The sequence below is a fragment of the Rhinoraja longicauda genome, chromosome 13 (assembly GCF_053455715.1).
Source record: "Rhinoraja longicauda isolate Sanriku21f chromosome 13, sRhiLon1.1, whole genome shotgun sequence".
In the NCBI taxonomy this organism is placed as follows: Eukaryota; Metazoa; Chordata; class Chondrichthyes; order Rajiformes; family Arhynchobatidae; genus Rhinoraja; species Rhinoraja longicauda.
The window spans coordinates 20,753,551-20,768,387 of record NC_135965.1 but is presented as its reverse complement, the minus strand read 5'-3'; the positions used below and the strand labels follow the sequence as shown (position 1 = coordinate 20,768,387).

Sequence of the window (14,837 nt, the reverse complement as noted above, 5' to 3'; positions counted from 1 at the left end):
ATGAGGGGGGGGGGGAGAATCTCATTGAAACTTAGTGAAAGGCCTGGATAGGGTGGATGTTTCCACTAGGGGGAGCGCCTTGGACCAGAGGGCACAACCTCAGATTAAAAGGACGTGCCTTTAGAAAGGAGATGAGGTGGAATTTCTTTGGTCAGGGGGTGGTGAATCTATGGAATTCATAGTCAAAGATGGCAGTGGAGGTCGTCAGTGGATATTTTTAAAGTGGAGATTGACAGGTTCTTGATTAGGAAGGGCGTCAAAGGGTACAGGTGAATAGGGTTGAGAGGGAAAGATAGATCAGCCATGATTGAATGGCGGAATAGACTCGATGGGCCGAATGGCCTAATTCCACTCCCATGTCTAGGAGTAGATGAGTAACGAAGTTTTGGTCGGAACCCTTCTTCAGACCTTTCTTCCTTTGCTCCAGACCCGCTGAGTTACTCCAGCGTTTTGTATCTATCTTAGGTGACAATTCATCTTTGGCCTTTGTCCACCAATCTGCCAATCAGCCCCCCCCCCCCCCTCATCTGTATCCACCTAACACTCACCAGACTTTGTTGTGCTCTCTCCTCTCTTCCAGCTTTCTCCACCCCCACCCCCCCACTGTAATCAGTCTGATAAAAGGTCCCGACCCAAAACGTCACCCATCCATGTTCTCCAGAGAAGCTGCCTGACTCGCTGAGTTACACCAGCACTTTGTGTCTTCTTTTGTAAACCAGCATCTGCAGTTCCTCATGACTCCATGATGGAATGAACCATTGCTGCTCCATCAACTTGACTCAGGGACATTGTAAGGCAGGTACCTTTATTCTGAACTCCAGCTGAGTGTTGATGGTGTACATCATCTCTGTCCGTTCCATCCGCCGAGCCCCTTCATTGCACTGACGTACCAGCTGACAGAGAGCAGAGGGCACAAGGTTACTTTTGTGCTGGTACAACATTAATGCTGAAGTTTATGTTCAGAAGAATAGGAGCAGAAGTAGGCCATTTGGCCCATTCAATCATGGCTGATCTATCTTTCCCTCTCAATCCCAGTCTCCTGCTTTCTTCCAGTAATCTTTGACTTTCTCTCTCCCTTACTCTCTCTCCCTTTCTCTGTCCCTCGCACTCTCTCCCTCTACCTTTCTCTCTCCCTCTACCTTTCTCTCTCCCTCTCCCTCTCTCTCCTTTTCTCTCTCTCTCTCCTTTTCTTTCTTTCTCTCTCTCTCTCTCTCTCTCTCTCTCTCTCTCTCTCTCTCTCTCTCTCTCTCTCTCTCTCTCTCTCTCTCTCTCTCTCTCTCTCTCTCTCTCTCTCTCTCTCTCTCTCTCTCTCTCTCTCTCTCTCTCTCTCTCTCTCTCTCTCTCTCTCTCTCTCTCTCTCTCTCTCTCTCTCTCTATTTCTCTCTCTTTCTCTCTATCCTTCTCTCTCCACATTTCTCTCTCTCTCTCTACCTTTCTCGCTCTCTGTACAAATGCTGCCCGACCTGCTGAGTATTTCCAGCATTTGTTGTTTTTCATGCAGGTTGATTAACCTTCCGTTTCCCGCCCAGAAACAGTGGCACACCCCAATGAATGTTGCTGCACCTGTCCCGTCACATTGCAGGCTAATTTAGGAATCGGTGTGTGAAAAATGACACCAAACTTCCTTTCCATAAGAAAGTATTTAAGAGCAATGATCTCCAAGCAATGACATCATCACAATGCTATGAAAAGCATGCACTCTATGTTCTATTTACACAGCCCGATACTCTTGAAGCCGCTCCATACAGTACAAACTCCACGCAGATAACACCCGTGATTAGGATTGAACCCGGATCTCTGGTGCTGTGAGGGAGACGTGCTACTAGCTGTACTAAGTAAGAGGAAAGTATATTTTATTTTAGTTCAGAGATACAGCATAGAAACAGGCCCTTCCACCACTCTGTCCTGGTGATGTAGTTTAATTTAGTTTAGTTTAGAGATACAGCATGGAAACAGGCTCTTTGGTCCACCAAGTCCACGCCGACCATCGATTATCCATTTAAACCAGTTCTATATAGTCAACAGAGATTGCAGCAACAGAATTTTAGTTTTAGTTGTAAATATACAGCATGGAAACATGCCCTTCAGCCCACAGAATCCACGCTAAATTATGCCATTCAGCCCATCGCATCTATTCCACCATTCAATTATGGCAGATCTATCTTTCCCTCCCAACCCCATTCTCCTGCCTTGCCCCCCATAATCTTTGACAGCCTCACTAATCAAATATCTGTCAATCTCAGACTGAAAATTACCCAATGACTTGGCCTCCACAGCCGACTGTAGTAATGAATTCCACTGAGTCATCGCCCTCACCTCACTAGTTTCTCACCTTATTAGTTTCTCACCTTACTAACTGACTGCAATGCTTTCTTTACACAATCATACTCGGGCGAGTCCTTCGGCGTTTTCTGGCAAATAGTCTGTGAAGAAAAGATCAAGGTATGAAACCATCTTCGCAATGATAAATCACTGCAAATCAAAAATCATTTTGTTTTAATACAGGAGTCCAACGGAGACCAACAATTATAGGCACAGAGATACTGCTCTAGTAATCTGAAGATCTGAGTTCAAATCCCAGAACCGTAATTCTGGAATTTAAATATTTTAGACTTTTTAGAGACACACTGTGGAAACGGGTCCTCGGCCACCGAGTCCGCACCAACCAGCCATCACCCCGTATACTAGCACCATCCTACAAACTAGGAACAATTTACAATTTATAGAAACCAATTAAACCTACAAACCCGCACATCTTTGGAGTGTGGGAGGAAACTGGAGCACCCGGAGAAAACTTATGCAGTCACAGGGAGAACGTGCAAACTCCGTACAGACAGCACCCGTATTCAGGAGTGATCCCAGGGGCGGCAAGGTGGTGCAGCGGTAGAGTTGCTGCCTTACAGCAAATGCAGCGCCGGAGACTCAGGTTCGATCCTGACTACGGGCGCCGTCTGTATGGAGTTTGTACGTTCTCCCCGTGACCTGCGTGGGTTTTCTCCGAGATCTTCGGTTTCCTCCCACACTCGGTTAATTGGCTGGGCAAATGTAAAAATTGTCCCTCCTGGGTGTAGGATAGTGTTAGTGTGCGGGGATCGCTGGGCGGCGCGGACCCGGTGGGCCTGTTTCTGCTTTGTATCTCTAAATCTAAATCTAAAAGACTCTGGTGCTATGAGGCAGCAACTCTACCGTTGCGCCACTGTGCCACCCTGTTACCCACTCTACTCTGATTCTACAACAATCCAGGTGATTGACTGGCACCAGATTTTAAAATGGGAATTGCGTTTTTTTCGCATGGACTCTCGTTGAGGGGAAAATACTTCAGCTACTCCTTACATCCATCAGTAGAGGCAAGCGAGTGACTCTCTGCATGGGCAGAATGAGGAACGAGATCATGGGCAGGTTCCTGCAGTCAGGGTGGGCTTCAATCTTCATCAGGATCTCCTTGAAGCTCGGATTTGTATTTCTGTCGGTGAAAAGTAAGAAAACAGTTACAACTGAGAGGAGAACACAAGACCCATCACGGCAACAGCAAGAGAACAGATCCCATCTTGGAACTCCAGCACGAATTGCAACACGGTTAGATAAGAGTGTTAAAGAAGGCGTATGAGTAATAGTCATACAACATGGAACCAGGCCCTTTGGCCCAACTCGCCCATGCTGACCAAGAAGCCCCATCTACATGAGTCCCACCTGTTCATTTTTGGCCCATATCCCTCTAAACCTTGCCTATCTATGTACCTGTGTAAATGTATTTTAAATGTTGTCACAGTGATCCAGGTATTGTACGCTTGCCATCATTGGTCAGGGTATTGAGTATCAGAGTCAGGAAGCCATGAAGACAGTCACAAAGTGCTGGAGTAACTCAGCGGGTCAGGCAGCATCTCTGGAGAAAAAGAATAGGCGATGTTTCGGGTCGGAACCCTTCTTCAGTCTGATAGTAGAGGTGGGGGTGTGCAGAAATAAACTGGAGGTGAGAAAAGGCGAGAAGGGTGGAGGCCTTCCTGAGGAAGTCATGAGGCAGCTTTATAGGACTTTGGTTAGGCCACATTTTTGTAGTATTGCCTGCGGTTCTGGGCGCCCCATTACTTAAAGGATGTGAATGCTTTGGAGATGGTGCAGAAGAGATTTACCAGAATGATACCTGGATTAGAGTGTACTACACCAAGTGGATCCATTGGGCCCAAACCTCTCCTGTATTGGTGTAGCACCCTCCCCTCTCCCCTCCCCCTCCTCCTCTTCCCCTCCCCCTCTTCCCCTCCCCCTCTTCCCCTCCCTCTCTTCCCCCACCCTCCCCCTCCTCCCTCCCCTCCCCCCCTCCCCTCCACTCCATCCCCCTCAATCTCCCCATATCCTCCCTCCTCCGCCCTCCCTCCCTAGGAGATAGATTTAAACTTTAAAATGTGAATAACTTTAAAAATATAACACCGATTTCAATGAAACTTCTTCCATTAGCACCAAAGGGACGGCGGGAAGTAAGGTGGGCCTAAAATTGTCACGCTATCGTGTACCATTTTGGCTGTAGTTCAGGAACAAACAAACAAACAAACGAACGAGAGTTTTAGTATATAGGTTAGCGTTAAGGAGAGGTTGGACAGATTTGGATTGTTTTCTCTGGAATGCTGGGAATTGAGGGGACACCTAATAGAAGTATATAAAATTATGTTAGAGTAGACATTGATCGTGTAGACAGTCAAAACCTTTTTTTTCCCAGGACTGACATATCAAATACTAGGGTTGATAACTACAAGGAGAGAGGGACAAAGTTTAAAGGAAACACGCGGGGGCAAATGTTTTACACAGAGGGCGGTGGGTGCATGGAACACGCTGCCAGAGGCAGGTACAATATTGGCATTTAGGAGGATTTAAGATAGGTGGATGGATGTGTAGGGAATGGAGGGATGTGGATCATGTGCAGGCAGAGGAGGTCAGTTTAGCCTGGCATCATGTTTGGCACAGATATTGTGCGTTTGTTTTGAAATGCTGTCTGTCTCAGCTCCTTGGCATCAGATACCAGACACCATCTACTGAGTGTTACATATTAGGTTGATCTATTCCTCTCATGATTTTGTACACCTCTATAAGATCACCTCTCATCCTTCTGCCCTCCAAGGAATTTCATCCTCGTAAATCTTCTCCGCACCCTTTCCAGCTTGACAACATATTTCCTATAACCTGGTGCCGAAAACGGAACACAATAGTCTAAATGCGGCCTCCCCAACGTCTTATGCAACTGCACCATGACTTCCCAATTTCTATACTCAATACCATGACTGAAGGTCAATGTGCCGAAAGCCTTTTTGACGCAATGAACTCAACGAAACTAAACTCTGAGGGGAATTCAGAGATTGTGGGTGTTTCTGTATAGATATGCACTCCTCCCGTTCTCCACCTCAATACCATTAAGACCTCACTGAACAATTGCTCATTGTTTCCTCTTTAACAAATATCAACAGTGCGATACAAAGGCTGGAGTAACTCAACGGGTCAGGCAGCATCTCTGGAGAACATGGACAGGTGATGTTTCGGGTGGAGCCCTTCTTCGCACTGAAACATCTGACCCGAACTAAAATCATGTATAAAATCTTGAGTGGATTAGGTCGGGTAGATGCACATAGTCTCTTGCCCAGAGTAGGGAGAATCAAGAACCATAGGATTTGCGTTTAGGATGAGAGGGGAAAGATTTAATAAGAACATCAGGGAGAACTTTCTCTCACAAAGGGTGGTGGGTTTATGGAACGAGCTGCCATAGGAGGTGGTTGAGGCCGGTACTATCACAACATTTAAGAAACATTTTGACAGGTACATGAATAGCATAGGTTTAGAGGGATATAGGCCAAAGTGGGCAGGTGGAACTAGTGTAGATGGGAAATGTTGGCCAGTGTGGGCAAGTTGGGCCAAAGGGTCCGTTTCCTTGTTGTGAGACTCTATGACTATAGAACCCGAATCGTCACCTATTCCTTTTTCTCAAGAGGTGCTGCCTGACCTGCTGAGTTACTCCAGCATTTTGTGTCCACCTTCGGTGTAAACCAGCATCTGCAGTTCACTTCCTTAACAACAAGAAGGGAGGGATCATAATGGCCTGGGAGACACACTCACAGGAGCTTCTGGAGAGTGCGTTGCTGGTAGACCTCGTTGGAGCAGTACGTCACGTAGGGTTCGAAGGTGGAGGCGGCGTGTTTCTCCACGATGTCGCTGATGTCCTCAATCACTGCATCCTGCTGATGCCTGGCTTCAAGCTCCTTGAAGAACCTGTCAAAGGAGCAGCACAGTAAGGCTCAGAATCAGTGACAATGAGGTGCCGGAGGAGGTGGTTGATGCATGTACTGTAACAACATTTAGACTTTAGAGATACAGATCTACAGCCCACCGCGCCGACCAATGATCACCCTGTACAATAGTGCTTTCGTACACACTAGGGACAATTTTACAACTCACTGAAGCCAATTGGGATGTGGGAGGAAACCGGAGCACCCGGAGAAAACTCACGCGGTCACAAGGAGAATGTACAAACTCTGTACCGATAGCACCTCCAGTCAGGATCGAAACCAGGTCTCGAACCCCTGCCTTGGAAGAGCCCCCACTTCATGAAAAATGCCCCACCCCAGTCATTCCTTCATCTCCCTACTCCCGTCGGGCAGAAGATACAGAAGCTTGAAAGTGTGCACCACCAGACTCAGGAACAGCTTCTTCTCCTATATTACCGGGCTTTTGAATGGTCCTTCCATAACCTCGTATACTGTCCGATTCACCTCTACCCCATTGTGGACATTGGACTTTGTCTCTGGAACGGATGCGCGACAATGCTGAGAACTATATTCTGCACTCTGTACCTCCCCCTTTGCTCTACCTATTGAGTTTTACGATTACATTTATGTACAGTATGTAGGAGCTGTTTGGACAGCATGCAAACCAATACTTTTCACTGCACTTCAGTACACATGACAATAATAAACCTAAATCTAAAATATGTTAGAAAGGAACTGCAGATGCTGGTTTACACCAAAGACTGCAAAATGCTGGAATAACTCAGCAGGACAGTCAGCATCTCTGGATAGAAGGAATGGGTGACGTTACGGGTCGAGACCCTTCTTCAGACCTAACCTTGCACCCTTGCAGAGATGCTGCCTGACCCGCTGAGTTACTCCAGCATTTGTGTCTATCTAAACCTAAAATATCTCTTCAATAGACAATAGATAATAGACAATAGGTGCAGGAGTAGGCCATTTGGCCCTTCGAACCAGCACCACCATTCAATGTGATCATGGCTGATCATTCTCAATCAGTACCCTGTTCCTGCCTTCTCCTCCAGTTCATAACGTTGCTTGCCACTCATCCCAGCGAGCCTGGGTGCTGCTTGCTCCATGGACCAGCAATAGGGGAGAAGGTTGAAGGATATGGCGATGGCCGCTGGATAACGGGCCGGTAAGAAGAACCGAGGGGTGGCGGGCTTACCTTCCGCATCCTTGAGGTTGGATGGGAGAGGCGCACCCCCGGGGAGAAAGGGCTGAAGAGCGGCGTGCAAGGAGAGGGACGACGGTTCGCAGGACGACCATGACGGAGGCGACGGCTGCATCTGGGACTGTAAAATGGTGCCAAAAGGGCATCTCTTGCATGTGGACACAGTGTCAAGTCAAGTCAAGTCAATTTTATTTGTATAGCACATTTAAAAACAACCCGCGTTGACCAAAGTGCTGTACATCAGTTCAGGTACTAAGAACGAACATACAATGGCACACAAACATAACAGCACATACATAAACAGTTCACAGCGCCCCCTCAGAGGGCCTCAAACGCTAGGGAGTAGAAATAGGTTTTGAGCCTGGACTTAAAGGAGTCGATGGAGGGGGCAGTTCTGATGGGGAGAGGGATGCTCTTCCACAGTCTAGGAGCTGCAACCGCAAAAGCGTGGTCACCCCTGAGCTTAAGCCTGGACCGCGGGATAGTGAGTAGCCCCAAGTCGGCCGACCTGAGGGACCTGGAGATAGAGTGGTGGGCATTCTGTACTAACTATGGGATTGTGTTTATTATGTATGGTGATCTGAGCTTGCTGGTTAGCACACAAAAGCTTTTCACTGTACCTCGGTTCACGTGACAATAAACGACCCTGAAACTGTGTGCAAATAAAGTATTTCACTGTACCTTGGTTCACGTGATAATAAAGGAACCATTGATTCGTGATTAACATCCTTTCCCCAATCCCACACCTCCCCCACCCTTATCCAAACAAGGCGCCAGTAGCTTCCAAGGAGGCTTGTTTTTATTGTGATGTTAACAAGGCTAACCTTCCAAAGTTTACTTGTGAAAGCGAAACTGTGAGCAGCCCCTTGCCATTCATAGAAATGTTCACACCTCTGAAACAAAAGGCACAGCTTTGCAAACACACGATTATTTTAGTCTGTCTATTGCACGTAATGAAATCTTACTCCCCCGATATCTCCTTTGTGAGTGTTAAACTCCTATTTTATTTGGTTTTCTTTGGCCAGCTCTTAAAGACTGTGAGAGCAGTAATGTTTAAAGGAGAGGTAGATACAAGGAACTGCAGATGCTGATTTACATTTAAAAAAGATACAAAGTACTGGAGTAACTCACCAGGTCAGGCAGTTTCCTTGGAGAACATGGATAGGTACCGTTCCAGGTCAGGACCATTCTTCGGACTGCCAGCAGATTGCCAAAGTGTAAAGGAGATGTGTAGGGGGATTTTTTTTAACATAGCAGGGTGCCTGGAATGTATTGCCAGAGATGGTGATGGAGGCAAATGTGATAGTGGCTTTTAAGAAACTTTTAGACAGGTATATGGATATGCAGGGAATGGAGGGATATGGATCATGTGCAGGCAGAGGAGATTGGTTTAAGTTGGCACCATTACATAAACCAACCACCTTTCCATTGACTCCATCTACACCACGCTGCCTCGGCAAGGCCACCAGCATAATCACGGACTACCTGGTCACTCCCTCTTCTCTCCTCTCCCATCAGACAAGAGGTACAGAGGTTTGAAAATGCACACCCCCAGATTCAGGGACAGTGTCTTCGCAACTGTAAACAGGCAAATGAATCATGCTATCACCAACTAGAGAGCGGTCCTGACCTATCGACTACCTCATTGGAGACCCTTGGATTATCATTAATTGGATTTTACCTTGCACTAAACTTTATTCCCTTTATCCTGTGCCTGCACACCATGGATGGCTTGATAGTAATCTTGTATTGTCTTTCCAATGTCTGGATAGCACACAGGAAAAAAGCTTTTCATTGTCCCTTGGTACATGTGACAATAAACTAAACTAAACTACCTCTAAAGTACTCTCGGGTAGCTCACAACCCAGCGTTATGAACATTGATTTCTCTAATGTCAAGTAACTCCTGCATTTCCTCTATCCCACCCCACCCCTCCCCACCCTAATCACCCTACCCGCTCCACTGTTCCCATCCCTGTATCCTTCTCGTTATCTTCCCCAGCCAACAATAGGCAACTATGGGCTCCATTCCTTCCTTGGACATCTATTACCAGCACTGATTTATTATGATCTTTTTCAGCCATCCCCCCACCCATTTTAAGTCTGAAGAAGGGTTCTGACCCAAAACGTCACCCATCCTTTTTCATCCGAGATGCTGCCTGACCCACTGAATTACTCCAGCATTTTGTGTCTATCTTCAGTATAAATCAGCATCTGTAATTCTTTCCTACAGCTTCTCACTGTACCTTGGTACACTTGACAAAAAAACTAAACTGAACTGAAGATAGATACAAAATGCTGGAGTGACTCAGTGTGTCAGGCAGCATCTCTGAAGAAAAGGAATGGTTGATGTTTCTGGTCGAGACCTTCATTTAGACCCCTAAACTACCTCTTCAAACTAAAGATAGACACAAAAATACTGGAGTAACTCAGAGGGTCAGGCAGAATCTCAGACTAAACTACCTCTAAACTAAACCTTCCTACTTGGTGCTTTTCAATGAGCCACCTGCAGATTGTTCTCTGTGAGGCCAGGGACGGAGGTAATGAATGGCCCTTGTTGGAACTGCCTGTACCTTGAGTCCTTGGTGGTGGGGAGTGAGATGCAGGCTTGGGTGAGCAGGGGTGACCTCAGCCAGCGGGGATCAAAGCCAAAGTGCAGTGAAGTGGACGCTGGCAAGCTAGTCCCCTCCCGCGCTCTGGCATCTTGGCCTGGTGCCAGCGCATGTTTCATTGCAGGTTGCCACGGCGAGAACAAAAAGGCCCTTGTCTCTCATTCTGAGGGAACGTTCCAAAGGCCATCAGTCTTCAGCGGCCAGGTTGGACAGATGTTTCACGCTAAGGAAATGGCGCTCCTTGCACTTCACTGTAGCCTAGCATAGTGACATTCACCCATTAACCCCTTCCATTCCTTACCCTATGGCCTCGCACAGACATTCACCCATTGGTGAATGGAACTTCCATTCCTTACCCTGTATCCTAGCATTCAGTGACATTCAACCATTAACCCCTTCCATTTCTTACCCGATAGCCTCGCATATAGCGACATTCACCTATCAACCATAGATCTCCATGTAGATCTGGGGTGGCACAGTGGTGCAGCTGGCAGAACTGCTGCCTCACAGCGCCAGAAATCCGGATTCAATCCTGACCTTGGGTGCCGTCTGTGTGGAGTTTGCACGTACTCCCTGTGACCGTCTGGGATTTCCCCGGGTGCCCTGGTGTCCTCCTACATTCCAAAGACGTGTGGGTTTGTCAGGATATTAGCCTTCGTAAATTGCCCCCCTAGTAAGTAGGATGCAAAACTGGAATAACATAGAACTAGTGTATGGGTGATCGCTAGTCGGTGAGGACTCGGTGGGCTGGATAGACTGTATCTATGCTGTATCCCCAAACTAAAACTGAAAGACTGGTGTGAACTGGACTCCCACCTATTTCTCCTCTCCCCCTCTTACATTCCATCCTCTATCCACCTATTACCTGCCAGGCTTTGTCCTGCCTCTCTGCTCTCCCAGCTTTTGCCCACCCCCCCCCCCCCCCCCAAAAATCAGTCTGAAGAAGGCTCCCGATCCAAAACATCACCGATCCATGTTCTCCAGCCTGACATGCCGAGTTACTCCAGCACTTTGTCCTGTTTGTAAACCACCATCTGCGGTTCCTTGCGTCTACCTTTTACTTCCTCAAGGTACGCCTACTTTTGAAGAAGTTCTCCTCCTCTCTCCGACAGTTCTACGAGACCCTCTCTCACTGCTCCCCCTCTGTGATTCCTGCTGCTCTCCTGATCTACAACCGTCTGACCTGGAGTCAGTCTGAAGAAGGGTGTCGACCCAAACCGTTCTCCAGAAATGTTGCCTGACCTGGAGTTACTTCAGCACTTTGTGTCTTTTTCCCGTAAACTAGCATCTGCAGTTCCTGGAATCCAGCAGAAACGTCACCGATCCCTGTTCTCCAGAGATGCTGCCTGACCTGCTGAGTTACTCCAGCACATTGTGTCCTTTTGTGTATTGACCAGCCTCTGCAGTCCTTTGTTACTGCATTCTTTTACTTTCCACTCATTGAGAAGCAAGTACAGAACTAAGTCACAAAGAATGCTTTCGGGTTTGGGCGGGATCTCAAGCCTAGTACAAGGGAAATTTTGAATTGCAAAAGCACAAGCTAATTCATTATGTTTAATGAAAGTATAAGCTAATTCATTATGTTTAATGAAAGTATAAGCTAGCATCATTACGTTTAGCAATGAGTGGCTTTGTTAATATGGAGGCTGGAAATGCTGGGACTATTCTCCTTTGAGCAGAGGCTGCTGGCACAGGTTTAATCACGGCTGTGATTGCCGTGGAGGGGAACCTTATTCTGAAGGAGGGTGGCGATGCCTTGTGATTCAAAGCTGTCAGTGTGAGAAGTCATATATCTTTCTCCATCATGCTTGCCCAGTCTGTTTTCAGCGGAAGATGTGACTTGTCCCTTTCCCACAGAGGGTCCTTTCAGCTCACAGTCGTTTACCATGCAGCGGACCGATTTTCAATGCTAAATGCAGGTTAAGTCTTTGCTGGAATCTACACTGCACACGGCACCTGTTACTTGCTGAGTTATTAGAGTTGAGCACTTAAGATGTAAGCTTGGCAAAGGGCCAAGGCAGCTCACAGGCTTCCTTGGTCACATTGTTAACTCTTTCTGGTTCAGAATCTCCAATGAATGATCTCTCATTTGGCAGCACAGTGGCGCAGTTGCTGCCTCACAGCGCCAAAGACCCGGGTACGATCCTGACTACGCGTGCTGCCTGCACAGAGTTTATACGTTCTCCCTGTGACCGCGTGGGCTATCTCCGGGTGTTCCGGTTTCCTCCCACACTCGAAAGATGTGCAGGTCTGTAAAATTGTCTGTATTGTCCAAGCTCAGGGAAAGAGTAACAGACATTTATAAGAAGCACTGGCTTTAAACCAGACAGTGGCAGCATTAACATTGTCATTTTATTGCATGAATATCACACTGGAATTTAGAAGGATGAGAGGAGATCTTATCGAAACATATAAGATTATTAAGGGGTTGGACACGTTAGAGGCAGGAAACATGTTCCCAATGTTGGGGGAGTCCAGAACAAGGGACCACAGTTTAAGAATAAGGGGTAGGCCATTTAGAACTGAGATGAGGAAAAACGTTTTCAGTCAGAGTTGTGAATCTGTGGAATTCTCTGCCTCAGAAGGCAGTGGAGGCCAATTCTCTGAATGCATTCAAGAGAGAGCTGGATAGAGCTCTTAAGGATAGCGGAGTCAGGGGGTATGGGGAGAAGGCAGGAACGGGGTACTGATTGAGAATGATCAGCCATGATCTCATTGAATGGCAGTGCTGGCTCGAAGGGCCGAATGGCCTCCTCCTGCACATATTATCTATTGTCTATTGTCTATTGGGTCAATCCCTCAGCTGCCTCTTCCATTACAGAGCCAGAGATTTATTTTTTAATTTCAAAAATAAACTTTATTCCTAATTAACCATAGGTTATTTGGCTTCCGTAAATTGTTGCTGGTGTGTAGGATAGTGCTAGTATACAGGGTGATCGCTGGTCAGCATGGACTCGGTGGGCCGAAGGGCCTGTGTCCACGCTGTATCTCTAACGTCTAAAGAGTCTGAGGGGCCATTTCCGTCCGGTGTCTGCCCGTGAGCCGTGCACATGGAGTCAGGCAGAATATAGGACATCCAACACAGAACACCGTAGCACATGGATGTGCAGGGAATGTTTGGTTTAGTTTGGAGATACAGCATGGACACAGGCACTTCTGCCCACCGAGTCCACACCGAACAGCAATTCCCCATACACTAGATCTATACTACACACTGGGGACAATTTACAGAAGCCAATTAACCTACAAACCTGTACGTCTTTGGAATGTGGAAGGAAACCAGAGCACCCGGAAAAACCCACGCGGTCACAGGTGCAAAGTCTACACAGACAGCACACACTAACCCATGTATCTAGCACTGAAATGCAGCAGTTCTACTGCTGCACCACTGTGCTGCCCTTGAATAGAATGGAAGGATATGGAGCACGTGCAGGCAGATAATTTCTCCCAGCTTTCTCCCCTACCCCTTACGATCAGCCTGAAGAGTCCCGACCCGAAACGTTACCTATCCAAGCTCTCCAGAGATGCTTCCTGACCCGCTGAGTTACTCCAGCACTTTGTGTCTCTAGTGTTCCATGTTCTATGTGCTCCAACACAACCTACTGAGTACGACACTATTAAATGTATAAAACCGAAGAATGCGTGAAGAGTTTTGTTTTGAATGGTTTTTGGTTTGTATCTATTGTTAATTAGGAATAACGTTTATTTTTTAAATTAAAAAATAAATCTCCCAGGCTTTGCAATGGGAGAGGCAGCTGAGGGATTAACCCTGTGATATTCAAGCACTGAAATGACAATATTAATGCTGCCACTGTCAGGTTTAAAGCCAGTGCTTCTCATGAATGTCTGACACTCTTTCCCTGAGTTTGGACAATACAGACTGGTCCTCAGTTATCGAGCAACGCGGTGAATGCATTATTCAGATCTCTGGAGTAGGGGGACAAGACACACATTCTACTGTGGTATCAATGCTCCACTGGAATGTGTTTGCCTGCGGACAGTGGGTGCATTGTACGAATCTGCATTAATGGCCTAAGTTCTTTCAGGGAGGCCGCTTCTGAGCTCTGGGGGGACGATTGTCCTCTAGCTAAACAAATGAACTCATCAACGAATCCTTAAACTGCAGATACAGCATGGCCTCTTGGGATACAATAAGACATTACAATTTAGAGATACCGTGCGGAACCAGGCCCTTCGGCCCACCGAGTCCGTGCCAACTAGCGATCACCCTGTACACCAGCACTATCGTACACACGAGTGACAATTTTACAATTTTGCCGAAGCCAATTAACCTACAGATCTGTTAGTCTTTGGAGTGTGGAAGCAAACCGGATCATCCTGAGAAAACCCAGGTGGTCACAGGGAGAATGTTCAAACTCCGTACAGACAGAGGAGTAGTCAGGATTGAACCCGTGTCTCTGGCGCTGTAAGGCAGCAATCTACCGCTGCACCTATTTTCTATGTTGCTATGTTTCTACACTAGTCCCACCTGCCTGCGTTTGGCTCGTATCCTTCTAAACCTTTCCTATCCATGTAACCGTCCAAATGTCTTTTAAACGTGGTGATAGTACCTGCCTTAACTACTTCCTCTGGCAGCTCATTCCATATACCCACCACCCTCTGTGTTAAAAAGTTGCCCTATTAAATCTCCCCTCTCCTAACCTTAAACCTTTGTCCTCTGGTTGTTGATTCCCCTACTGTGGGTAAAAGACTGTGCATTCACCCTACCTAATCCCCTCGTGATCTTACCTCTATAAGATCACCCCTC

At 47.0% G+C, this 14,837-nt stretch overlaps 1 protein-coding gene across 2 annotated transcripts in view; it reads right to left on the bottom strand.

Moving 5' to 3' along the window:
* The window catches only part of LOC144599522 (rho guanine nucleotide exchange factor 26-like), an 85,291-nt gene that overhangs the window by 25,615 nt on the left and 44,839 nt on the right, over positions 1 to 14,837 (bottom strand). For both annotated transcript variants that reach the window (XM_078410512.1, XM_078410513.1), the window contains 4 exons: positions 6,097 to 6,249; positions 3,334 to 3,463; positions 2,349 to 2,423; positions 804 to 893 (listed from right to left, as the gene is read on the bottom strand). In XM_078410512.1, the coding sequence (XP_078266638.1) occupies positions 804 to 893; positions 2,349 to 2,423; positions 3,334 to 3,463; positions 6,097 to 6,249 (448 nt within the window). The remainder of the gene's footprint in view (positions 1 to 803; positions 894 to 2,348; positions 2,424 to 3,333; positions 3,464 to 6,096; positions 6,250 to 14,837) is intronic.